Here is a 26,193-nt window from a genome sequence, read left to right on the forward strand (position 1 = left end):
ACTCACTTGTGTAAACAAAGTGAGTCCATGTTTTAACCCGATGTTCGGTTGTCTGTGTGTGTGTGTGTGTGTCCGTGGTAAACTTTAACATTGACATTTTCTCTGAAAATACTTTGTCAGTTGACACCAAATTAGGCGTAAAAATAGGAAAAATTCAGTTCTTTCCAGTCATCTAGTTTAAAACAATATTGCACCTCTGGGATGAGCACAAAAAATAAAAAATGAAGCCTAATTATATGCAAACTGCATTTACTGTTATATTTATATTTTTTGTATTCTCTAAACTTGGCACTTTGATCTGATATTCTGACCCAACAACAAGAGCAGTCATTATTATCATTTTTTGTTCAAACAGGAACTTCTTTTGCAAAGCATGGAAGGTTTATTTATTTTTGCAAACGTTTTGGTGCAGATGGTAAAAAAAAGGGAAATTACTCTGTAATTAGTGCTAGGGGACTTAATTTGCTTTAAACTGATCTTTCTCATCTTAAACATTACATTTAGAAATTATACTCAATACATAAAAAGCTTGGATTTTTTTTTAAAAGTGTATCACAAGTGAGTGTTGAAGGCCTTGCCTCTCTTGTTTTTATTGTTGTTGTTGTTTTTGCCTGCTGTGATAAAGCATTGGTAACTCCTTCCCCCCCCCCCCCTTTCACTACAGTCATCGTAGTCCTTATTATTGTTTTTATCAGTAGTAGTAGTTATAGTAGTATGACGATGTCCTGTTTGTTGTTGCTGTTTTCAATCATTTCTCACCCTCCACTTAGACCTTGCATGAGTAGTTCTTTCTCTGTCTCTGGACCTTGCATTTGGAATGAACTTCCTCTTTCGCTTTCGGTCATGTCTCTGCACTCAGCTCTTTCAAGTCTGGCCTTAAAACCCACCTCTTCACAAGATAGCCTCCCTCCCCTGCCCCTTCCTTGTCTTCAGTTCCTTCAGTTTTAGAGTTATGCATGCGTGTAAATGACTGGTGTGAAAGCGCTTTGATTTGTCTCTGCACACTGAGATTCAGCGCTGTAGAAATACTATTATTATTATTATTATTATTATAGTAATCTGGACGATCAGCAGTCATTCGGTCGACACGATACCGATATCGAGTTCCGTGTGCAGCATGCACTTAACGCACGTAAAATAACCCAGGGCAAAAAAAAAAAGGGTTGTCCCTGGCAAAACTCTGTAGAAAGATCCACTTTGATAGGAAAATAAATACTCTTGTAGGCAGAAAAAAAAGGGTTGGCGCTCCCATATTCTGGCGACACGCTCTCCTCGAGAGCAGCCCGAATTTCACACATAGAAATGTGTTGTGACAAAAGAGAAAGATATAATGACAAGCCAAGACAAAGAGTTTGGCAAGACAAGACAAGACAAGACAAGACAAGACAAGACAATTGTTGCTGACACGATGGGGGTGGAGAAAACCTTCTTGCTGTATTATTTTTCTTCATTACACATTATTTGTTAGTCCCGCTGAGAATAGTAAACCAATCAACTAATCTAAACATGAATCTGTGTGTGTGTTGCAGGGCCTGTTGGCAGTGACATGTGCTCCACAAGATGTCCCGGTGAGTAAAAAAAAAATATATATATATATATATATATATGCATCATTGCCATTACTGACAACATCATGAAAGCGACCTTACTGATGTCAATGTGCGAAAGAGAATGGAGTGCACATGGCACTTTGTTGTCCTGTGTTAAGCGATCTTGGAAATTAGTGGACAGGTATACCTTCAAATTATTATGGGCAACCTTCCGTGTTCAGATTGCCAGTTAATGCTTATGTCGTCTGCTAAAGACGACGTTAATAAAATAAATAAATAAATAAATAAATAAATTCTAAAAAAAATCAGTAGTTTACTTGTTTATACAGCCTTTAAATTAGAAATATGAAAATAAAAGCGGTGGGGTGTTTTCTTATTTCTGTGTTAATGACAGATATTAAATGCAGCTGATGGGTAGTTTTAGTATCTCGTGCTTGGTTACATTTATGTTATTTTGACATTATCTGTACATGATTATTATCTCTGGAACGTTTGTTTACACCACCCCTTCATGAGGGGCCATGGTCAGTAGGCCTGTTAAATTAAGAACACTCAGCACCCGGGTGTATATCTATAAAATCATCATTATGAGTAATATGATATTTGGGGTTTATCATCTTTCTCTTGTTTTGTTTGATACATGTTAATTATATATGTGGGTCATTGAATGTCAGTGCCATCACTTCAAATAAAGTATAGGATACTTTTACGCACTGACTAACGGGTATAATCTCCATTCACGAGGTCAGTTATTTCTTCGTTGATTAGAAAACATCATTAGCAGTCACAAACGGGTTATCTCCATTCATGAGGTTAAAGATTCAAGTGTTGATTAGAAAACATCATTATCTTAGCTGCAGTTCTAACCTAGAGAGGAATCGTACCACCACGTTCTAATCGTGATATCGATTAGTATACATATTGGAGATAGTGAACTGATTATTGGTCTTACATAAGACAATCATTGTCAACTGGTTATCTACAGGTCACCGCATTGTGCTTGTTGAAAAGTGTCGATTGATATGACGAGTCTTTATCTGTTGGGTTGGGCCAATATCTTTTCGAGGATCACACGATTGTAGGTTTTACCTGGCCTTGACTGGATCACTCGATTATCGCATGGTCAGCAACTGGATTCAGTTGAACAGATGGAATGCCACGCGCATCAGTCAGTTCACGTGTTGTTAACAACAAGTCCACACAGCACTTCTCTGAGGCACTTCTTCTGACACCCCCCTGCAAACACACACACACACACACATATATATATACACACACACGGCACACGCTATTTACTTCACACACACACACACACACACACACACACACACACACACACACACACACACACACACACACACGGCACACGCTATTTACTTCACACACACACACACACACACACACACACACACACACGGCACACGCTATTTACTTCACACACACACACACACGGCACACGCTATTTACTTCACACACACACACACACACACACACACACACACACACACACACACACACACGGCACACGCTATTTACTTCCAAGACCAAAACATCTTCATGAAGTACATGCATTTGGGAGGCGAAACAAAATGAAAATCGGTTCATCAGAATCTCATCAAGACGCTTTCTCTTTCTGTCTTTGCCTTGTTGGTGTACAGCCGCCTGAGCCCATTATTGTTATTTTTGCTTTCATTTGCCGAAAGGCAACCATTCTTTTGGCATCTCCTCCCGCCAACATTCGGATAAGTATACACTGGACTCGCTACACAAGTGATAATACAGTTTATACATACACTTTTTAGGTTTGTTTATTATATTATATTATATTTGCTCCTGTTTGTTTTGTTTTGTTTTGTTTTTGCTTTGTGACCAACATTCTAAATGCGCAGCAGCTTACATACGTTAGTTTCGCCAACACCCTCAGTATACTCATCATCACTGTTGTTTTGTCACGGGTTACTTACTTACTTACTTACTATCACGGTGTCAAGGACCGAGCACTGCTGCTCTGCTCTCATTGACCGTTATAACGTGGGTTTCTTGCTGCTGCTGACGTTACCGGATACGAGAGGAACGGAAATGATTAGCGCTATCAGTTCCATTGTCGTGAAGTGGCCAACACTTCAAGTAAGCAACAGTGATGGTCGATCTGGACTGTGGACTTTGGCAGATGTTCTTCCTTCAAGACTGGTAGGCCACAGCACGTAATCCTGGCTGTACAATGAGTTGTGGTCAGAGAGGAACTGTAGTATGACTGAACTGAACCCTCGGAAAAGAGCTGACATGTGGAGTCCTGGACCTTTGACTCTATTGAATCGCTGCGTGATTCTTTTCACGCCACGTGACTGAGTGTGTCCTTCTGTTGGGCCTCGTTCTGGTGGATGTTACGTAGTTTCATGTTTAGGAATGTCAGATTGACCATTCTGAACTGATCCCTCTATGGATTTTTTTTTTTTCCATCAGTTGTTATGTCCCACGTATATGCCCAGCCTACCCTCATGGGCCTTGTAGGTCACAGATTCCCACCCATGCCCACCCACCCATCAACACGCTCGCTCGCGCATACACACGACACGCTCGCGCGTGAGCGCGCACACACACACACACACACTCACACGCTCGCGTGCACACACACCCACTCAGTACACACACACACACGCATACACTCGGCGCGCGCGCGCGTGCACACACACACACACACACACACACACACACACACACACACACACAACAACAACAACAACAACAACAACAACAAAAAATCAACTTAAATCAATTATTTTCTATATGTAACACACACACACGCGCGCGCGCGCGCGCACAGTGATTTCCCCGCACCCTCCAACCACTCGATTTTTTCCCTACCCTCGTCTAATATCACTTACTGTTAAAAGACGTTAAACTAAAGAACACACACACACACACACACACACACACACACACACACACACACACACACACACACACACACACACACACACACACACACACACACACACAAAGTTAAGTAGATAAATAAACAGATAAATACATAGATAAATGAATACATTGTATCAGTCACTTAAACTGTTATAATTTGATAATGCGGAAGACGCCATGCAGTCATATTGTGTTTCATTATCATTCTCTAGATACATAAAAAAAAATTTTTAAAAAGGAGATAGCAATACTAAAAAAAAAAAAAAAAAAAACAAAAAAAAACAGGTAGGAAACAAAGACCAATGCACAGGGTAAAAAAAAAAAAAAAAATCAAATTAATTATTGATAATAAACCCACTTTCCAATCTATAATGAACTGACTTACCGACAGATTTTTTTTTTTTCTTTTAATCGATAATTCATGAGATCCGTCGATATTGCACATACATACGTTTTTGTTACAGGTGGTGGTGAGGGGGTGGGGGGGGGGGGTGGAGGTGTCTAAAGGAGGGGAGGGGTACGTGATTCGTTGAGAACAAGACCGCGTCGATCGAAGAAGCTGCATGGGTTTTGAACGATGTAAAGGCTGAATGAACCACATGCTACTAGTAAGAAGAGAATCGAACCCCCCCCCCCCCCCACTCCCCTCCCCAGCCCCCCAGTATTGGAAAAGTAATACACATGATGCTGCCATAGAGATTTTAGAAGCGTTTCCATAGAAATAACTTCTCTTTTAACTGAACTGATGCGTTTCAGTTCATAGTGGGAATGCACTGTGTACATTATAGGTATACACGTTGTCTCCCCCACAACTGTGTCACAGTCATTTTTCTTTCTCATCATCGCTGATCATGCGACGCGGTCAGTGACCAGCATTATCATCGTAATCAGTCGACATCATCGTCACAGTTTGTTTGTACCCATTGTTTTTAACTCCCCGGCTCCATACGAACGGCGAAAGAGACGACGTTAACAGCGTTTCACCCCAATTACCATCATCAAAATATTGCAAGCGGAAGGCTCTTATACCGAAGAGGTGAATGCTGACAAAGAATACCACAATTCTGACGACGGAAGCTAAAGGTTGGGTCATTCAGACACCCACTGGACATCCGAGGGATCTGTGTAGAGGAGAAGAGAGGACTGGCCGTACTGAGTGAGTTAATGGCTTACGTTACGTGTACTGACCTGCACCAGCCTGAGTTTAGAGGATTACTGATTCTGGCCGTCATTTTGAATTACTAATTACAGAGCAAGAAAACATAAAACGTTTTTTTATGAAACACGTGACATGTATTTCAGAAGTGATTTTTATTGCTCATCTCTCCCATTGTGCTATAGTTAGTTTCACAAACGGCCAAAAGATTCATTATCATACATTCTCCTCAGTTCTTCCTACTATGATTGTTTTATTTCCTGTTATTTTCCTTTTGTTTGATTAAGGGGCGGGGGGGAGGGAGGGGGGCAGAATGTATAAGACACTCATCTGCCAGTTTAAAAAGAAATAATTAAACAGTGTTCGCGACGGGGTCTGGGTTCGAATCCCGCTCTCGCCCTTTCCCCCACGTCAGGTTAATATGACTAGAAAATAAAGTGACCGAATAGAGTCAATCGGATAAGACAATGTATCGAGCTCGATCCATAAACATGGCGCACTGAAAAAGAACCCATGGCAACAAAAGTGTCCTCTGGAAAAATTCTCCAGAAAAAAAAAAAAAAATCACATATTTTCCAGTGTGCACAAGAGCATCTTTTTTTTTTCTATTATTCACACTTAATTGGGGGCGTCCTGGAGTCGAACTCACAACTTTCTGATAGCAAAATGAATTATTAATATCATGAACTGTGCCCAAAACTTGCGTTCACTGAAACCATGCCTTGACTCAGTACAAAGAAAAGGAAAAAGACAATGAAGAAGTGAAAACGAGAAAGAAGAGAGAGTGGGTTAGAGAGATCAAATCAGAAGACAACGACGAGTTGAATGACAATGAGAAGGGAAAAGAAAAGAATGATTGAGAGAATAGATCTCGAGAGGGAGATGTACGTGGGTCCGGTACGTGATGAATTGGGGGTTGGGGGAGGGGGAATGGGGGGGGGGGGGAGAGAGAGAGAAAGGAAAAAGAAATAAACAGGTCATGAATAAAAGAAAAGAAATTGAAATGTGAGAAAGAAAACTATAATATATTCGGGTTCATGGAGAGACATATGTATCATTTTTTTCTTTGAAATTTCCATAGAACAAAATATTAATTTTTATTATTGAGGGAGGCTGCCCAACTACACATGCGCAGCGGGCCACTGCATGCTGTCAACATGTTGACAGATTTCTTGAGTTCCTCCACATCCTTTGTTTTTCACTCTGGCATGTAAAAACCCCACGGTGCCAGAACCCTGCATTTCTTGGGAGTTCTGCCAATCGTAGTGGTGAGTTCGACGACCTTTCGGCGATCTGCCCTTAATTGGGTCAAGTTATTCGTGGCTGTGTCTGCCATTCTATTGGCAAAGACCGATCAAACGCGTCCGACCATTGGCTGTCGTAGGAAAATGGCTGTGCATACAGTGTTCCGACGGAATCGATGTCCAAATTACGCACAACCAACAACAGCCAAAATAGATTTGAATTCTGCAGAAAATGGGTCACTAACGATAACACTGTTTCAACCGTGCACGGAAATTGCCGTTACTAAATAATTGGTAAGTCTCTGAAATCAGGAATCAAAATGCAACTTTCTTTTCCTGTTGTCATTATATAATGAGCTGTATGGGGTCAACTCTGTGTGCCCCATAGTCTATGTTCCCCCAGGCATATCTTTCTTTCCACCAGGTCTATCGTTCTTTCCCTGGGTCTTTGTACCCACAGGTCTATGTTCCCACAGGTCTGCATTCCTCCAGGTCTTAGGACCACTGCTGACCACCATTGACGAAGGCCCATAAGTGCTCAGACTTTTATTTTGTTACATCTGTCCATTATCATGTCATAGCAGGTGACCACAGCTTGACCACTACTAGCACGAATGACCACTGTTGTGCACAATCAGAGTCCATCTTGCATCACTTTGTGATGGTTATGCATTAATGGAATGTCTTGGCAGGGTTTGACCATAAGCTGACCACTATTGACTACTGTTGGCCATGACTGACCATTTCTTTCCACTGCTGGCCATTACTTACCACAACACAAAAATCTGCTTCAGATAGCGTTTTATACACGTTTGAGCATTATGATGATGCACTGACCACCACAGACCACCACTGATCACTGACCACTGCTGACCACTGACCACTGCTGACCACCACCAACAACTGACTACCACTTACTACTGACCACCGCTGACCAATGCTAACCACTGACCAGTGCTGACCACTGACCAGTGCTGACCAGTACCCAAAAGTGTATATATATGATTAAACATATAATTATAGGCCTGGGGGAACATATACCTGGGGGAACTTAGATCTGGGAGAACATATATAGACACACTCCCGTCTCCATGACCCTGCCACATCCTAACAATTATATGAAAAAGTGTGTGTGTGTGTGTTAGGAATATACTTTTTTTTTACATGATGCTTTCTTGTGAACTTGATTTTTCTTTCTTCCACGTCTTAGTGAGTGCATCCTAAACCTTTACATCTTGTGTATCTGCATGTCTTCAGTTCTCTGTGGGCCGTCCTTTCACAAAATGCTCCATGAACCACACAAGAACATCAGCTGCATATGCAACTCAGATTAAACCCATCAAAGACTGATGAAAAAATGAAATTCAAACAAACAAGTGAATTCTTCATAATAGAATAGAAATGGTACATGTGCAGGGCAAGTGATTTAAATGAAATCATAACTTGTCTCACGAAGTGTAACAGCACTTGTTTATCATTTCTACTCTCATTGCCCCTTGGAGATTGAATTTTAATCATTGTTTAAGAACTGCTTATATTATAAACATGACTAAGCAGATGCATGGCTATTTAAAGCAGATGTTCCTTATAATACTGTGATACCTGCACATAGTATGCAACCAAAAATAATTTCGTTTAATTGTTATTGCCCATCATTTTTATGATAATCCTTGTAATTGGGAGCTTGGGACTCTGAGCCCACTAACTCATATCCGTAGTGAGACTTCCAGATCCAGATAACTTTGTTTTTCTATAGACATGAAAAATAGGACTGTGCAAGAAAAAGACAAGATGAACAGATTGATTGATAAAAGAATTTTTCATTGAAATAAGTGTGATAACGTACTGTGAGATGGGAGAAATGTGTGAGTTGTGAGTGATATTACACTGCTTTTGAAAAACAGCTTGTATTTTAACTTTTGGAGATATATATTTTTTTACTATATTCATATGCCTTATTCAGACTACACATATTGTTAAAACCACTTAAACCTGAAGGGTGGTGTGTGTCCATCGAGATCGATGATGACCATCGTTGTCATCCAGCTGGGGGATGGGGGTAGGGTGGTGGTGGGATGGGGGGGGATGCTCATGAATCTATCTGTGAATGCGCAGATGGCTGAATAGTCCAGTCTGCGCATGAAATGTTCGCTGACAGTAGGGGCAGACAAAGACAGGCATATCATTGTCAGGGAGCTTGTTTGCCCGTGACTTTCTGGCCTGCCTCTTCTGAACAGCTGCAGCAGTCCTGTTGGCCTCGCACAACTTGGCGCCTTTGTGCACAGCAGCACGCCAATTGTCACGGTCCACTGCAGATTCCTCCCAGGAGTCAGGGTTGATATCAAACGCTTTCAGAGAGACTTTCAGAGTATCTCTGAAGCACTTATTCTGACCTCCGTGTGATCTCTTCCCTTGTTGCAGCTCGCCATAGAAGAGTTTTTTGGGCAGCCTATGGTCTGGCCTGCGCGGCACGTGTCCAGCCCAGTGAAGCTGGGACTGCATCAGGATGGTGAAGATGCTGGGAATGGTGGCTGTTGCAAGCACCTCTGTGTCTGGGGTCCTGTCTTGCCACTTGATGTTTAGTAGCTTCCTGAGGCATGTTGTGTGAAAGTGGCTCAGCTTCTCGGCGTGTCGTTGGTACACTGTCCAAGTTTCGCAGGCGTACAGTAGTGTGGGGAGAACTACTGCTCTGTAGACCTTTAGCTTGGTCTCAAGACCAATGCCTCTTCTGTTCCAGACATTTGCATAGAGTCTACCAAAGTTTGCGCTTGCTCTTGCAATCCTGACGTTCACTTCATTGTCGATGGTCGCATTTCGTGACAGTGTGCTGCCAAGGTATGTGAACTGCTCCACCGCACTGAGTCTCTGACCGTTGACTGCGATGTTGGGCTCAACGTGTGGTTTCCCTGGGGCTGGCTGATGAAGAACTTCATTTTTCCTTGTGCTGATGGTAAGGCTGAAGTTCCTGCTGGCAGTGGCAGACTTGTTGACGCTGAGTTGCATGTCAGCTTCAGATCCAGCGTTGAGGGCACAATCATCAGCAAACAGAAAGTCTCTGATGATGTCTGTCATGACCTTCGTTTTTGCTTGAAGCCTTCTGAGGTTAAACAGCTTGCCATCTGTTCGGTACTTTAGGCTGATTCCAACATCGCCATCTCTGAAGGCATCAGTAAGCATTGCAGAGAACATGAGGCTGAACAGTGTTGGAGCCAGGACGCAGCCTTGCTTGACACCATTTGTGACAGCAAAAGGAGCAGATGTTTCGCCATTGTCCTGGACTTGAGCCTGCATGCCTTCATGGAAATGGCTGACCAAGGAAATAAATTTCCGAGGGCTTCCGTACTTGGCCATGATCTTTCACAGTCCCTCTCTACTCACGGTGTCGAAGGCCTTAGTGAGGTCGACATAGGTGGAGAACAAATCAGCATTTTGCTCCTGACATTTCTCTTGCAGCTGCCTTGCAGCAAACACCATGTCGGTCGTTCCGCACTCTTTCCGGAATCCACATTGGCTCTCAGGCAAAAGACCTTGGTTAAGGTGTGCTGTGAGGTGGTTTAGTAGGATCCTGGCAAGTATCTTGCCTGCGATGGAGAGCAAGGAAATGCCCGATGGTTATCACAGGCTTGCCGGTTCCCCTTTCACTTGTACAAGTGAATGATAGATGCATCTTTGAAATCATGGGGGATCGTCTCTTCTTTCCACATGAGTGAGTACAGCTGATGGAGCTTCTCAGTCAGCAGAGTGCCTCCATCCTTGTAGACCTCTGCTGGTATGGAGTCTGAGCCAGGTGCTTTGCCACTGAATAGCAGACGGATTGCTTTCTGGGTCTCAAGAAGTGCTGGCGGATTGTCCAGTGCTTCGTTGATGGGGACTTGTGGGAGACAGTCTGTGGCTTCATCATTTATGGAGGAAGGGCAATTTAAGACACTGTTGAAGTGCTCAGCCCAGCGTTCGAGAATTTTCTCCTTCTCGGTGATCAAGGGGATGATCCTGAGGATGTGGGGCCGTAGACTTCTTTCAAGGCATCATAGAACCTCTTCATACTGAAGGGTAAGTGCTGCATAAATGCGCATTATTATTATTATCATAATTGTCATTATTATTATTATTATTATTATTATTATTATTATCATTATTATTATTATTATTATTATTATTATTGTTGTTTTTACCATTATTATTATTATTGTTTTTGTTTTTGTTGCTGTTCTAATTATTATTATTATGTTAACATTGCAATAAATCTGATGGCAGACTCAGTGAAGTTCACGTACAAGGCAGGCTGGAGCTATGAATACCAGTACAAGGCAGAGACGAGGACCACCATGGCTGGAGCGGCAGAGGACACAGCCACTGTCACCATCGGTGCCACAGCAAAGATCGAGGTCCTGGAGCAGTGTGAGATGGCTCTCCTGGTAAGTCCTTAGATAATAGGTGTCAGCCAGGGCTTTTGATATTTGATTTGATATGGATACTTATATAGCGCCTATCCTCTCAGTTGGAGACCAAGCTCTAGCTCTAAACGCTTTACAGACTTGGGGGTCATAAGCACAACAGGCTGCCTTACCTGGTTAGAGCTGACTGACGACGGCTGCCATTGGGTGCTCATCATTCGTTTTCTGGTTTGATTTGTCAGTTGAAGCATTCACTTGTGAATGAACAGTTGCACAATAAGCTGAAAGATATTAACTCCTTGACTGTTGAATCTTGGTGAAATGAGATCCGTGTGACATGAGTTTGAAGTGAAATTACTACTTTTTGTGTACTTACCAGTGGTGTAATTGATTTTTGCTGAACAAATGTGAAGTCCAGATAGAGGAAAGTGACTGACATCCTGACTTGTGAGCTCTGTCATTCCTCATTGAGGTGACAGGCCTTCACTGTTGAGCATACTGTCAGTGTGTGTGTGTGTGTGTGTGTGTGCATGCGTGTGTGTGTGTGTGTGCATGCGCATGTGTGTGCGCACACTGTGTGTCTGTCCTGTTATAATTGTAAAGTGCTTTGAGATATTTAAAAGCGTTATTACTCTTATCATACTTTTCTGAGTATTTCAGGCTCTTCTGTCACTTGGTTTTCAGTTGACGGACGTGGTCATCAAACGATCTCATGAAGAGAATTCCAAACGCATGGTCGATGCCGACAAGATGTCAGGCGCCAAAAGCGCGTTGGAGAGCCGCCCCCTGCGTTTTGCGTTCCACGACGGGTCTGTAACCAGCCTGTGCCCGGACGACAGGGAAGAGCTGTGGACACTCAACATCAAGCGGGGCATCTTGTCAGCTCTGCAAAACTCCATGCGTCAAATGGAGCGAGAAGAGCATGTGCAGGAGGTATTTATTGTCTGTCATTTGTTTTTTGAGTATTTAACTTTAGTTGTTGTTTTTGTTGCTGTTAATGAATGGCTTTCCCCCCGCATATTGCTGAAAACTGAACTGATTGGAAAAAAAAAAATGTATTAAAGACATAACTTGATGAATTAGAATATATGTACAATATATGATTGGATAATGTTTTAAAATATGTATATATATCTAATATACATATCTATCTGTCTATCTCTATGTTACATAATTATTTTATATACATACACATACATTGCATATTACATACATAATTACATAATATACATTCTTTGTTTCTGTTAAATAGATTGACTTTCATGGATCCTGATTTGCATATGCAAAATGACAAGTTCTCATAAAGCAGAGTTTGTCATATAATCTTCATCTTTGTTTAAGATCATTGTCATGCAGTGAATGGCCTTTTCCAGACTGGTTTTAAGTACTGGGACTGGTTTTGTGATATGGTTTACATATTGTGATATTGGTGTTAAGTACTGTGATGTGATATTATGTGCATCATTTAGGTATTGTGATTGATATGTATGATGTGTGTTGTGTTTTGTTTGTTGTTTTTGTGTGTGTATGAATATATATATATATATATATAAATATATATACAGTACATTTTACAATGTAACCGCATTTAATGTGCTGCATGATTTTTTTTTTTCAATGCTCAGCTACAATCAGAGATTGACATAAGCTTCCAAAAGGGCCAACAGCAAGGTGACAGCTATGTGATCAATGGTTTGTTTGTTTTTTCACTGCAATGGGAATTTATTTACAGCTTAGTCTTTGTGAAGGACCATGACTCTTGAACTAGGAGGCAAGGTTGCTCTGGCTGCTAGTGCTGCAGCCTTAGGGGGCTAGCTGGCCTGTGGGGACCATTCCAACGTTAACGGTCCAAAAGTCCCTCAGCCGAGAAAGTGGGGATGTAACTTAGGCAAGACACTCTCCACTACAGTCCAGTTCTTGCCCAGATAGTTGAGACAGCAGTTGCCTCCTATGCTGTTCTGATGGTCATAGTCGGACTGGAACTGCCTAGCATACATTATTTATTATCATCATCATGCACATATTGCACCACAGGCTGACGTCACAGGCAAGTGTCCCACACACTACAAAGTGACGCAACAGGGCTGGAAAAGTCTGACAGTGACCAAGACCAAGGACATGCTGGCCTGCACAGACCGACACGATGCTCAGACTTCGCTTCTGTCTGTTCCGTACAATGTTCCGAACGTGAGTCCTTAGTTCTTCCATTGCTTCATTGCTGTGTTCACACTTTAAGTAGTGTAGAAGCACCAGCTGCAACAGCAGAAATTGTATTGGTAGTAGTGGTAGCAGTAATGTAACTGTAATGATGATAATATTGATTTTTACAGTATCATGATAATGATAATGATAATAATAATCAACATGATCATGATTGTGTGTGTGTGTGTGTGTGTGTTAGCGTGTGTGTGTGTGTGAGCATGTGTGTGTGTGCATGTGCGTGTATGTGTGCATGTATATGGGTGTGTGAGTGTGTGTATGTGTGAGTGCATATGTGCATATGTGCATATGTTCTTTACATGTGTTCATCATGTTTAAAAAAAAAAAAAAGTCATTCAAAAAAAGGGAACGAAAAATTCAACAAACAACACAAACAAACTTTCAGCAATGATAATTTTTGTTGTTCTCAACCAATTCTATCCAGAGTCTGCAGTCCTTGCCACTGCTGAAGAGCAGCCACGAGTGCACACAGGACGTGGAAAAGGAGGCCGCCATCGTGCAGCGGAGCTCGTGTCACGAGGTGCACGTCTTCCGACCCTTCTCCAAGGCCAACAATGGGGCAGTGACGGAGGCCTCACAGACCCTCACCTTCCGCACTAAGGCACCAGGCATCCGCTCACACAAAGGTAGAACGAAGATGAAGTTTGAACAAGAGAGGCAAGGCCTTCAAGACTCACTTGTGATAAATTAAGTCCCGTAGCATTAATTACAGAGTAACTTCCCTTTTTTTTTTTTACTATCTGTACCAAAACGTTTGCAAAAATAAATAAAAATTCCATGCTTAGCAAAAGAAGTTCTTGTTTGAGCAAAAAATGATAATAATGACTCCTCTTGTTGTTGTGTCAGAATAAGAGGTCAGAGTGCCAAGTTTAGAGAATACAAAAAATATAAATATAACAGTAAATGCAGTTTGCATATAATTAGGCTTCTTTTTTATTTTTTTGTGCCCATCCCAGAGGTGCAATATTGTTTTAAACAAGATGACAGGAAAGAACTGAAATTTTCCTATTTTTATGCCAAATTTGGTGTCAACTGACAAAGTATTTGCAGAGAAAATGTCAATGTTAAAGTTTACCATGGACACACAGACACACGGACACACGCGCACACACACACACACACACACACACACAGACAACCGAACACCGGGTTAAAACATAGATTCACTTTGTTTACACAAGTGAGTCAAAAATGATAAAAGGTGGTGTAAAATCAGAGGTGCCATAACTCATTCTGCCCCACAGCTACATGCCTGCCACAGCACCTCTGGACCAGTGCTACATGAGACCACTGTAGAAAAAAACCCCAGTATGGTTCACTAAAACAGTGAAAATCAATGGAGAATTGTTGATTTAACCGGTCAGACAATGCTTCATTTTCATGCTTCTGGAGTCCGTAAACAGTTCAGTTTAGAATGCCAACTGTACCAAGCAAGAATGAACAAAATTAGAATATTGTGTTGGTATGAGAATACTTACCTGGTCCACAGGGGACATAATCATGGTACAAGTTAACTGGTACCAGGATTCGAATGAGTTAATATGAAGACAAAACCAAGACATTTTGAGTCTTAGACACTTTGTCAAGTGATAATGAAAATAATGCTTGACAAAGTCGTAGACTTGAAACGTCTTGGTTTTAACTTCATCTTCATCAGGGTACCTTTGGTTTTACATCACCTTTTACATTTTTGACTCACTTGTGTAAACAAAGTGAGGCTATGATTTAACCTGGTGTTTGATTGTGTGTGTCTGTGTGTGTGTCTGTGGTAAACTTTAACATTGCCATTTTTTCTGGAAATACTTTATCTGCCACTACCAAAACTGGCTTAAACATAGTATAAAAAGAATCTTCATAGTCAAGCCAGTAAAAGGTTGTAAGTCTTCAGAATTAAGCCGTTTCTCCGAATCATTAACAGTTTATTTCGTTGAGATGCGTTCTGAAATCCGAACATTCTGAAAACCGCTTTCCACTGAGTTTGGCTGACTAGAAGGCAGGTTTTCGAAGACGACATGACCTTGTGTTTCTTGTTCACAATTAAAAGGAAAGAAACACAAATTCTGAACAGAACACTTACAGTTATCCTAACTACACCATCGATGTGTTTACTGCATATAAATATTCTAAAGTGGACACTGAATTAATTGGAATGAACAAAAAGAAAAATTGAATTGATCGATTCTTTCAGCCTGTTGTAGACTGGTTTATGCAGATCTAGAGATCTACAATGTGTTGCGATGTGCTTGAAGGAGATGGCAACGTCTCCTTTACTGCTGAAAAAAAAATTGAGATATAATAACACACACAAAAACCTGATAGAAGAACAAAACGTCAACAATGTTTTAAGTTTTAAATTTAGTCATTTGACGTCAAATTTCCCACAGCCTTGGGGATTAGTCTGCTTGCATCAGAACTGAATATGCCTGATTCCCCTCGCATGCCTTTTTTTCTTTTTTTTTCTCCCAAGCTTATCCTATATATCATATTTAATACAGAGCACTTTTCAACGACTTTTTAAATCTCTTTTTTTTTCTTCTCATGATTCCTTTACTGGAAGCACAAGTGAATCTTGAAGGCTTTGCCTGTTGATAACTTTGTTTTAAAAGGTCCAGTAGTCACTATTTTTTCATCTAGAATGAAGAAGATAGGTGGAGTTCTTCTTGTTAGTATTAATATTATTATTATTGATACTGATGTAGGACCTGTCTTCGGTCAGAGATCAAACTCTGAGCACTTAACAAACACGGCAGTACATTTGCACAACAGGCTGCCTACCTGGTACTAGAGGCACTGACTGCTGCCTTTTGGTGCTCATTATTTATTTGTCTCCTATGTCACTCAGTCAGGTTTCAGTTACTCACATGTGTTTAGAGTGGATTTTACTTCAGAATTTTACCAGAAGCAACCTTTTTGTTGACGTGGGTTCTTCTACGTGTGCCTAATGCAAGTCTAGTGGAGGGTGATAATATAGTTACTGAAAACAGCGACTACAGGACATCATAATGATGATAATAATGATAATAATAATGATAATGACTACAGTGACTGTGGTGGAAGGGTGGGGGTGGGGGTGGGGGTGGAGTTACTATCAGTGCTTATCTCTCTCCGAAGAGAGAGAAGAGAGAGTAATATATATATATATATATATATATATATATATATATAGAGAGAGAGAGAGAGAGAGAGAGAGAGAGGAAAATCACCAGGTTTGACTTTGAGTAAACAGCACACTAGCCAGTCTTTGTGAGTCTCACTGTTTTATTCATTACTAGATTATGCAAATTTCGGTCATGCGCGAGTATTCTGAAACAGCTTTGTTTATTTGATATAACATCTGGCCATTTGTCAGTTTTAGTTTGATTGCATTCTGACTCACAAAATGCATATATATATATCTGCTGGTGTATGATTGTATCACAGGGCAAATCAGCAGGCGTACATCGTTGGTGTACGAACACAAGCAGGGAGTGAATGAAGGAACATCAAACTTCAAGGATGTGAAAAACAAACTGAAGGAAATATGTGAAACCACCAAGGTTGACATCAGACCGCAGGTACGCTACCAGTAGTAGCTAGTTAACTGGTTCTGATATTATCAGCATTTTGCTTCGAAACATTTTAAAAGTATTTTTCATCTAACTGTTTGCTTGTCACTTTTCTTCCAGTCTTCCTGCCCAGATGGTTTCTGTGCTTGTCTTTTTAACTTGTCAGCTTGTAAGTGTGGATTTCAAATCTTTGCTTTCTGATGTGGAGGCAGTCTTGTTTTAACTCACTCCGGACGAATAGTTTTCTCCTTTGCTTTCCTCTGTGGACGACCCATTTGTTAGGGCTAGGAAAAAAAAATCACAAAAAATACAAAACACAAAGTGACTGAATAAAACACCCTGTACTTGACCCACTGACCCTTCTCCTCATGTTGTGTGTACGCCCACCCCCCTCCCTCTCTTCACAGCCCTCAGAAGCTGAGTCACTGTCAGTACCTTCTTGCTGGTAGTTTTCTTCACTGCAGATACTTTATTCAGCGTCTTCATCATCCTCGTTGATGTCGAGACCTTCAGTTTGAAGCAGAAAAAGCCCCCTGTTGTGATCGAGTTTGCTCCAAAACTTTCCACTTATATTGCCTGCAACACCATTCTCGATACATATGCACATCAGCTTGTCATGCTGAACTCGAAAGGCTCACTGGTGAGTATGTTGTTAATGAACCTCATGAAGAAATTTCCCATTCGTCCCTTGACACGTTCGCAATACCCGGTGCAACTGTGATTTTTATGCTTCCCCATGAAGAAAACATGGAAATCGCTATAGCATTCCGTTGTCCGGAACGCTACCTTACGTCAGGAATGCTATTGCGTTCTTTCGTCCGGGGTGATTCTATCCATTAATGCAATATATATATATATTTTTTTTTTCAATGAATTATAGATTGATTGAGTTATATGATTATGATGGAATGTAAACAAACTTTGCCATTACTGAATACCACCACAGTGACTCAGCAACAGTGGGTTGTCTTCTCTGGTGTGTTGCTCCATGACAGCCTAACATTGATAGCTTTCTGTGGATTGCCAGCACTGGGACTGTGGCAGACGATTCTGGATTCTAGTTTGGGGATTTGAAAGGAGCGTAGAAGTAACTAATGCCATAGAAATCCGGCATATGATGGGACAAAGGAGAAGGAGAGACAGTTGAATTTTGCTGATACTAACGTACTAACTATATTTAGACATTGTAACATAATAACTGCTCTGAGCATGGAGAAGAGGGAAAGGAGGAAGTGAGAGAGAGAGAGAAAGAGAGAGAGAGAGAGAGAGAGAAATGACCAACCAATCAACCAGCTAACCAACCAAACAGACAAAGGATTTATTCAACACAAGGCCATCAATCATATTAATTCATTCAGAAATAGTGACAGATAATTGTTCCCAGGAGGAGAAAGAGAGAGGGAGAAGAGAGAGAGAGAGAGAGAGAGAGAGAATGAGAAAAAAACGAAAGAGAGAGATAACCTCAGTTTAGAGCCAGACAGTGTCGTACACCCCAGCTGTCACTTTCTTATTGCAGGTGCCTCACATGTTTGCTGAACTTGTCCATTCGATGCGAAGTCTGGACCACTCTGATCTGCAAAACCTGGACAAGCAGCTGGAGCAAAACCGTATCTGCCAGGACAGTGCCCAGAAAACCAGGTTAGCCACATTTTTTCATGCATTTTGGTTGTATTTACAAAAGTATAATCAACAAAAGCCAGTGCACTTTGAATTTTGCTCTGTGATTGACTTTCAGTGTTTGGTTGCCATGGACGCTGGAATGGATCTTAATTTTAAGAAAAAAAAATTAATATAATTATATTGGCAGTGTATAGATTGTACTGATTTTGTCCAGTAATGGTGCATCTAATTGTTTCTGTTTTGATCTGTTGTTTGTCTGTCTGTGCATAAGCCAGATGAGTGACTGTCCATAAGATATCTGAAGCGCTTTTGCTTTTATAAACACAGTATGCAAAGCACACGTTCTGTCTTAATGTACACACACAACACACTGTGGTATTGTACAGATAAAAATTCAGTGAATGAATGAATTTCTCTTGATGGTGGTGAGTGTTTCTGCTTTTGTTTACTGTTTAATATTGAATGCTGCTCCCGCTTTTAGATTTAGAATACAAAAAAAAAGAAGCAAATTAAAGAATGTTCATATAGAGAGTCAGAGAGAGAGAGAGAGAAAGGTTTGTCAGTATCTGTAAAAGGAACCAGTTTTATTTCTTTGGAATATTTTTCTTGAATGTTTTTCTTTATTCCTGTCAACTTTGTAAGAGAGTGGTTGACTGAGGAAGGATTATGCCGAAAGAATCATGTTGTTTGTTTGCCACGATTGTGATGATTGTCACTGCTCACTTATTCTCTGTTTTTATTTTAGACATACTTTGACTTTATTACAGAATACATAAATATTTGTATTTTTTTAGTCATACTTTGAGTTTTCTGTAGAATACACATGTCTTTGTAATCTAATTTTCAGGCAGTTTTTGTCTTACTTTTTAGTCATACTTTGAGTTTCAGTGGAATACAAATGTCTTTGTAATCCAGTTTTCAGGAAGTTTTTGTCTGCTTTTAGTCATGCTTTTGACTTTCTAAAGAATACATACACAAGTCTTTGTAATCAGATTTTAATGAAGTTTTACTCTCTGCTTTTAGCCATACTTTTGACTTCTGAAGAATGCATTTATATGTCTTTTGTCATCTGATTTTCAGGAAGTTCTTCCAGGATGCCCTTCCAATGGTTGCCACAGAGGCCTCCTTACGCATGATGGCTGATCTTCTGACGTCTGAGGAGATCAAAGACTCACAGGCTACGTTTTGGTTGACATCGCTGGCTTTCTTGTCCAATCCCACAAAGGAAATGATTTCAGCAGTTCAGGTAACACTCATGTGTGAGGTGTGATGTTGTTGTGTGTGATGTTTTCGTTTGTGTATTTACAACAAATAGTAAAATGGTAACCTCTCCATTCACAAGGTACACAACTTCAAGTCACTGCTGCTTATGCTACTGATTCAGCTAGCACATAGGTAAACAAAAGGTGCATTGGAACAAACCCAGACACCTCCTCAAAAAAGGAAGCTCTGGGCTTGTCTTTATTTGTATGAGTGTGTATGTAAACCAGTGTGTGAGTGTTTGGTTGGGTGTCTGTGCAGAGGGCTGTACATGTGAATTGATGTTTTGGTGTTTAAATGCATGTTTTCTACGTCAGTTTTACATTGTACAGCATAATTGAACATGTTTTACATTGAAAGTCAGTATGTGAATTAAATCATTATTATGATTTTATCATTGCATGACAGTGAATGATTTGAATAGAAGAAGGTGTCAGGAGAGCTAAAAGAGCAGGATAATATGAAGTATGCATCGAGCAGTTATTTCTGATATGAAGTGAATTTACATTATCTTCATTATATTCATATCAAGTTTTTGTTGTTGTTTTTTGGGTGTTTTTTTTTAACTCTCTCCATACGAACGGCGAAAGAGACGACGTTAACAGCGTTTCACCCCAATTACCACCATCAAAATATTGCAAGCGGAAGGCTCTTATACTGAAGAGGTGAATGTTGACAAAGAATACCACAATTCTGACGACAGAAGCTAAAGGTTGGGTCATTGAGACACCCACTGGACATCCAAGGGGTCTGTGTAGAGGAGAAGAGAGGGCTGGCCGTACTGAGTGAGTTAATCTCTTTTTCTCAAAATTCAGGAAGTAAGACCACAAAATGAAAGCCCCTAAGGAAGAGATGAGAGCTTGTCAGATCACATAGGAGCTCTGCAAAGTCGTCTTCTTTGATGTGTGGAAGGTGTAAAAAGGTTAAAGTCCCATAGCCTTAACAGCCTTTGATTGTGAATTCAGTATCTACTGTGTCTGGACTTTTGTATGGGAAGCCATGGCTCAATCCTCTACTGTTGTTTTAAATTTTTTCCACAGTTGAAGTCAGGCACCCATGTACAACTAAGTGGAGTGAAGAAAATTGGAGCAAGATGTCTTTCCCAGAGGACCTAACTCCATGGTTAAAACTGGGCCTTGAACCCTGATCTTTGGTGAACACTGGGTCTTTTAAGTCCAGTGCTTGATTCTGCCACAGTGGGGGTATACTGTCTTAGAATCAGTCCTGTGCTTTGACCACAGAACTGACGGGCGCAATAGCCGAATGGTTAAAGCGTTGGACTTTCAATCTGAGGGTCCCGGGTTCGAATCTCGGTGACGGCGTCTGGTGGGTAAAGGGTGGAGATTTTTACGATCTCCCAGGTCAACATATGTGCAGACCTGCTAGTGCCTGAACCCCCTTCGTGTGTATACGCAAGCAAAAGATCAAATACGCACGTTAAAGATCCTGTAATCCATGTCAGCGTTCGGTGGGTTATGGAAACAAAAACATACCCAGCATGCACACCCCCGAAAGCGGAGTATGGCTGCCTACATGGCGGGGTAAAAAAACGGTCATACACGTAAAAGCTCACTCGCGTATATATGAATGAACGTGGGAGTTGCAGCCCATGAACAAAGAAGAAGAATGAGAAGAAGACCACAGAACTGTTTTGGCATGATCATTATATTATTATCATCATTATCCTTCTTCTGTTCTGATTCCACCTGATGTTAGGTTTCTGAGGCTGAATATGTAGCCCCTGTTTGGGCAACTCTTCAATTGCAGTCCTCTTTTGTTTTTGTTCATGTACTGAAGGTTTGGTGTCTAGAAATCAGTTCTAAAGGTTTGACAATATCTGTTATAGGATGATCATCAGTCATTATCCTTTCTTTCTGACTTATTTTTTCATCTGCTAAAGTTGTATAGTGTTTTGAAATGGATTAGTTCTTTGCATTGACACATAGCTGTTATTGCAAAATTACTGATTGCGATCCTTCCTTTTCCGCTGTACTGTTTTTACTTCTGTTTCTTTAATTAATTTTTTTTTATCTGTTTTTTTTTCAAAGCAGTTTGTGTGCGCTTGTGTTTGTGTCTACATCTTGTGTGGAGTGGGTGTGGGTTTGTCAGCTGGATTTGGAGTGGGAGGATTTGTGCGTGTGGGTGTATTTGTGTGTGTTTTTAGCAAGCATATGTCATTGTATTTTTCATTGTAAACGCCCAGGGCTTTTGTATCATTAGTGTCCTTTTATTGACTCGTTTGTGTAAACAAAGTGAGTCTATGTTTTAACCCGGTGTTCGGTTGTCTGTGTGTGTGTCTGTGTGTCCGTGTGTCCGTGGTAAACTTTAACATTGACATTTTCTCTGCACATACTTTGCCAGTTGACACCAAATTAGGCATAAAAATAGGAAAAATTCAGTTCTTTCCAGTCATCTTGTTTAAAACAATATTGCACATCTGGGATGGACAAAAAAAAAAAAAAAAAAAAAAAGCCAAATTATATGCAAACTGCATTTACTGTTATATTTATATTTTTTGTATTCTCTAAACTTGGCACTTTGATCTGATATTCTGACCCAACAACAAGAGCAGTCATTATTATCATCTTTTGTTCAAACAGGAACTTCTTTTGCTAAGCATGGAAGTTTTATTTATTTTGCAAACGTTTTGGTGCAGTTAGTAAAAAAGGGAAATTACTCTAATTAATGCTAGGGGACTTAATTTGCTTTAAACTGATCTTTCTCATCTTAAACATTACATTTTGAAATTATACTCAGTACATAAAAAGCTTGGATTTAAAAAAAAAAGTGTATCACAAGTGAGTCTTGAAGGCCTTGCCTCTCTTGTTATTATTATTATTATTATTATTAGCGTGCATGGATCAGTCAGCCTGACTAGCTCAAAACTGAAACAAAAAAACTGAAACTGAGGAAGGGGTGAATGTACAGCCCCTGTTGAGCAGCCAGAAGCGGCAGCAGGACGCCTTGCTGCCCGTGTCCTCCCTGGTGAACAACTACTGCGAGCAGCACACCGACTGCATGCAGCACGAGGAGGTGCTGCAGGTGCTGGACACGCTGACCACTGTCCTGGGGCCGGACTGCAGCGTCAGTGACGCCAACTTCAAACAGGTGCTTGGGTTGGGGTTGGGTTGGGTGGTTTTGTGTTGTTTTGTGATGTATTGTGTTATATTGTGATGTATTGCGTTGCATTGCTTTGTATTGTGATATATTGTGTAGTGCTGTGTTGTTGTATTGCAATTGCATTGTATTGCATTGTGTAGTACTACTATTTTTTGTTGCAACAGATTTCTCTGTGAAATTCAGGCTTTTCTCCCCAGAGAGAGCATGTCGCTATACTGAGAGCGCTAATTTTTTTTTTTTGCTTGCCTGCAGGTATTTTTTTTATTTGTTTTCCTATTGAAGTTGATTTTTCTACAGAATTTTGCCAGGGACAACCATTTTGTTGCTGTGGGTTCTTCAACATGTGCTAAGTGCATGCTGTACACAGGACATCGTTTTATCATCTAATCTGAATGACTAGCGTCCAGACCACCGCTCAAGGTCTAGTGGCGGGGAAGAAAATACTGGCGACTGTGTCGGGATTCGAACCATTGTGCTCAGATTCTCTCACTTCCTAGGCGGACACGTTACTGCTAGGCCATCACTCCACACTTAAATGATGAATGAATGATGTGGATACTTACATTGCGTCAGTCCTTGGTCAGAGACCAAGCTCTAAGCGCTTTACAAACTTGGGGGTCATTTGCACACAGCAGGCTGGCCAGCTGGGTAGAGCCGACTGACGGCTACCATTTGGTGCTCATCATTTGTTTCCTGTGTCATTCTGTCAGATTTCAGGCATGCGCACATACACGCAAAGATAGACACGTAACATTTACATGTATGACCGTTTTGTTTATTTACCCTGCCATGTACGCAGCCATACTCCATTTTCAGGGATGTGCATGCTGGGTATGTTCTTGTTTCCATAACCCTCCAAACGCTTACATGGATTACAGGATCTTTAACATTCGTATTTGACGTTCTGCATGCATATACACATGAAGGGGCTTCAGGCACTAGCAGGTCTGCACATAATTATGTTGACTTGGGAGATCGGGAAAAAATCTCCACCCTTTACCCTGGCCATACCCAGAGGCAGATTTTCATGCCTAATTCAAGGGTCTTTCTTGACTTGTCTCTTACTGATTTGAGAGTTGAAAGAGCACTGATAATTGTAGAGAGAGAGAGAGAGAGTCACATTTATTCATATTCATTGACAGATAGTAGCCTTATCCTCTCCCCCACACATCTTTCTGTCCCCCCAGCCCCCTTTTTTTTCTGTTTGTTCATCTCTCCATGTTATTCTTTCATTTCAGAGAATTTGCCTTCTAAAAAAACGAAAAAGAAAAGAACCCCCCCCCCCCCCCCCCCCGACATTTCCAATATAATTTTGATGAGAATTAGAAGAAAAAGATGATAGTGAAAAAACAAAACAAAACAAAACTACCTGGTGTTTGTGAGGTAGAAGGAACAGATACTGTTCTGCTCTTTCGTCTTTCCTGTATTCAGTGTCTTTGTTCTTGTTTTGAAAATGACTGGTGTCGCAGGTTTTGGTAACCCTCCGTGCCATTGGCAACATTGGACGTTCTGAGGCTGCCAGTCTCCGATTGGAGAAGTGTTTCATTCAGAGTGACCTCCCGATGGATGTGAGAGTTGCTGCCCTTGATGCCTACCGCCGGATGCCATGCACAGCAGATGTAAATAGTTTTTCCTTTGGATGAGATTTGTGTTGTGCGAAAAGTTTTGAAGAAGTAAAAATATCTGTTCATTTGTGAAACTGTAGTCAAGCTCCTAACATTTTGAATGTTCACTTTAAAATATCACAACTTATTTTTAAACTGATATCTGCTGTTGTATACCATAAATATCAGGGGAAAAAACAACAAGAAAGTCTTGATGATTAGATTTTCCAGTTGGTATAATCACTATTTAACTCTGTGTGTGTTTTTTGGGGTTTTTTTTTTTCTTTTTTTTTGTTTTTGGTTGTTTTTGTTTTTAAGAAAGATCAACATTATATGATTCAGTTTATAGGTTGATGCTCTGTTTGGTGGTGGTCGGGTTATCTTCTTCTTCTTCTGCGTTTGTGGGCTTCAACTCCCACGTTCACTCGTGTATACGCGAGTGGGCTTTTACGTGTATGACCGTTTTTACCCCGCCATGTAGGCAGCCATACTCCGTTTTCTTGTGCATTCTTGTTTCCATAACCCACCGAACGCTGATATGGATTACAGGATCTTTAACTTGCTTATTTGATCTTATGCTTGCGCATACACATGAAGGGGGTTCAAGCACTGGCAGGTCTGCACATAATGTTGACCTGGGAGATCGGTAAAAATCTCCACCCTTTACCCACCAGGCGCCGTGACCGTTATTCGAACCCGAGACCCTCAGATCGAAAGTCCCAATGCTTTAACCAATCGGCTATGGCGCCCGTCAGGTCGGGTTATGGGGTTGGGGTCCAAGTTACAAATGTGGAAAGAGAGAATGATATTGCAGAATGTGACCCATTTCAGAGAAATGTCACGGAATGTGTTAGAAAACTGATGTCATGGAGTGTTGCAGAGAAATGATGATGTCTTGGAATGTTTCAGAGAGATGATGTCATGGAAGTCTTCCTACGTCACAGTGAAGATTCTGAGCTGCGCATTGCTGCCTACCTGGCTGTGATGCAGTGTCCGTCAGACAGCGTGCTGACACAGGTGCGACAGGCTCTGCTTGCGGAGGAAGTAAACCAGGTGAGTTACTTTAATTAGAGTGACATGCCCTACGTTCAGTTATAGCTTGTCTTGGGACCAACATATACACACATATACCATGCACACACACACACACCTACACCTCATATTTATCTTACAATTAAATTATGGGTTGTCTTGGGACCAGTATATACACATATACCCAAGCGCTCACCGCCCATCCCCCAACACACACACATATACACACACACTCACACACACATACACACACACACACACACGTCAGTGCGCTTCATTCAATTTACCTGTCTTGCATGAATGATAGGTCATCTTGACAAAGGGGTACATGCGCACAGAGAATGAATGATAATGTCTGCTGGAATCAGCAGCTGATTGCTAGACTCCCTCCACTGACAGTCCACAACTAGCTACAAATTAGCAATGATGCAAATAATCATAGTGGCATCTTGACAAGTAGTTTGTTGGTTTGGTGGTTTGCTAGTCATACATTCTCATGCCTTTCACTAACTCATACACACGCATACAT

General features: G+C 41.0%; 1 protein-coding gene across 1 annotated transcript in view; it reads left to right on the forward strand.

Annotated features, from left to right (window-relative positions):
* Positions 1–26,193, forward strand: part of LOC143279842 (uncharacterized) — a 107,116-nt gene that overhangs the window by 5,886 nt on the left and 75,037 nt on the right. The window contains exons 2-12 of the mRNA XM_076584076.1: positions 1,530–1,568; positions 11,124–11,284; positions 11,948–12,196; positions 13,298–13,450; positions 13,908–14,109; positions 16,904–17,037; positions 18,545–18,666; positions 19,729–19,894; positions 22,837–23,016; positions 24,498–24,647; positions 25,542–25,685. Coding sequence (XP_076440191.1) covers positions 1,530–1,568; positions 11,124–11,284; positions 11,948–12,196; positions 13,298–13,450; positions 13,908–14,109; positions 16,904–17,037; positions 18,545–18,666; positions 19,729–19,894; positions 22,837–23,016; positions 24,498–24,647; positions 25,542–25,685 — 1,700 coding nt within the window. The remainder of the gene's footprint in view (positions 1–1,529; positions 1,569–11,123; positions 11,285–11,947; positions 12,197–13,297; positions 13,451–13,907; positions 14,110–16,903; positions 17,038–18,544; positions 18,667–19,728; positions 19,895–22,836; positions 23,017–24,497; positions 24,648–25,541; positions 25,686–26,193) is intronic.

Source organism: Babylonia areolata, chromosome 3, assembly GCF_041734735.1.
Source record: "Babylonia areolata isolate BAREFJ2019XMU chromosome 3, ASM4173473v1, whole genome shotgun sequence".
In the NCBI taxonomy this organism is placed as follows: Eukaryota; Metazoa; Mollusca; class Gastropoda; order Neogastropoda; family Buccinidae; genus Babylonia; species Babylonia areolata.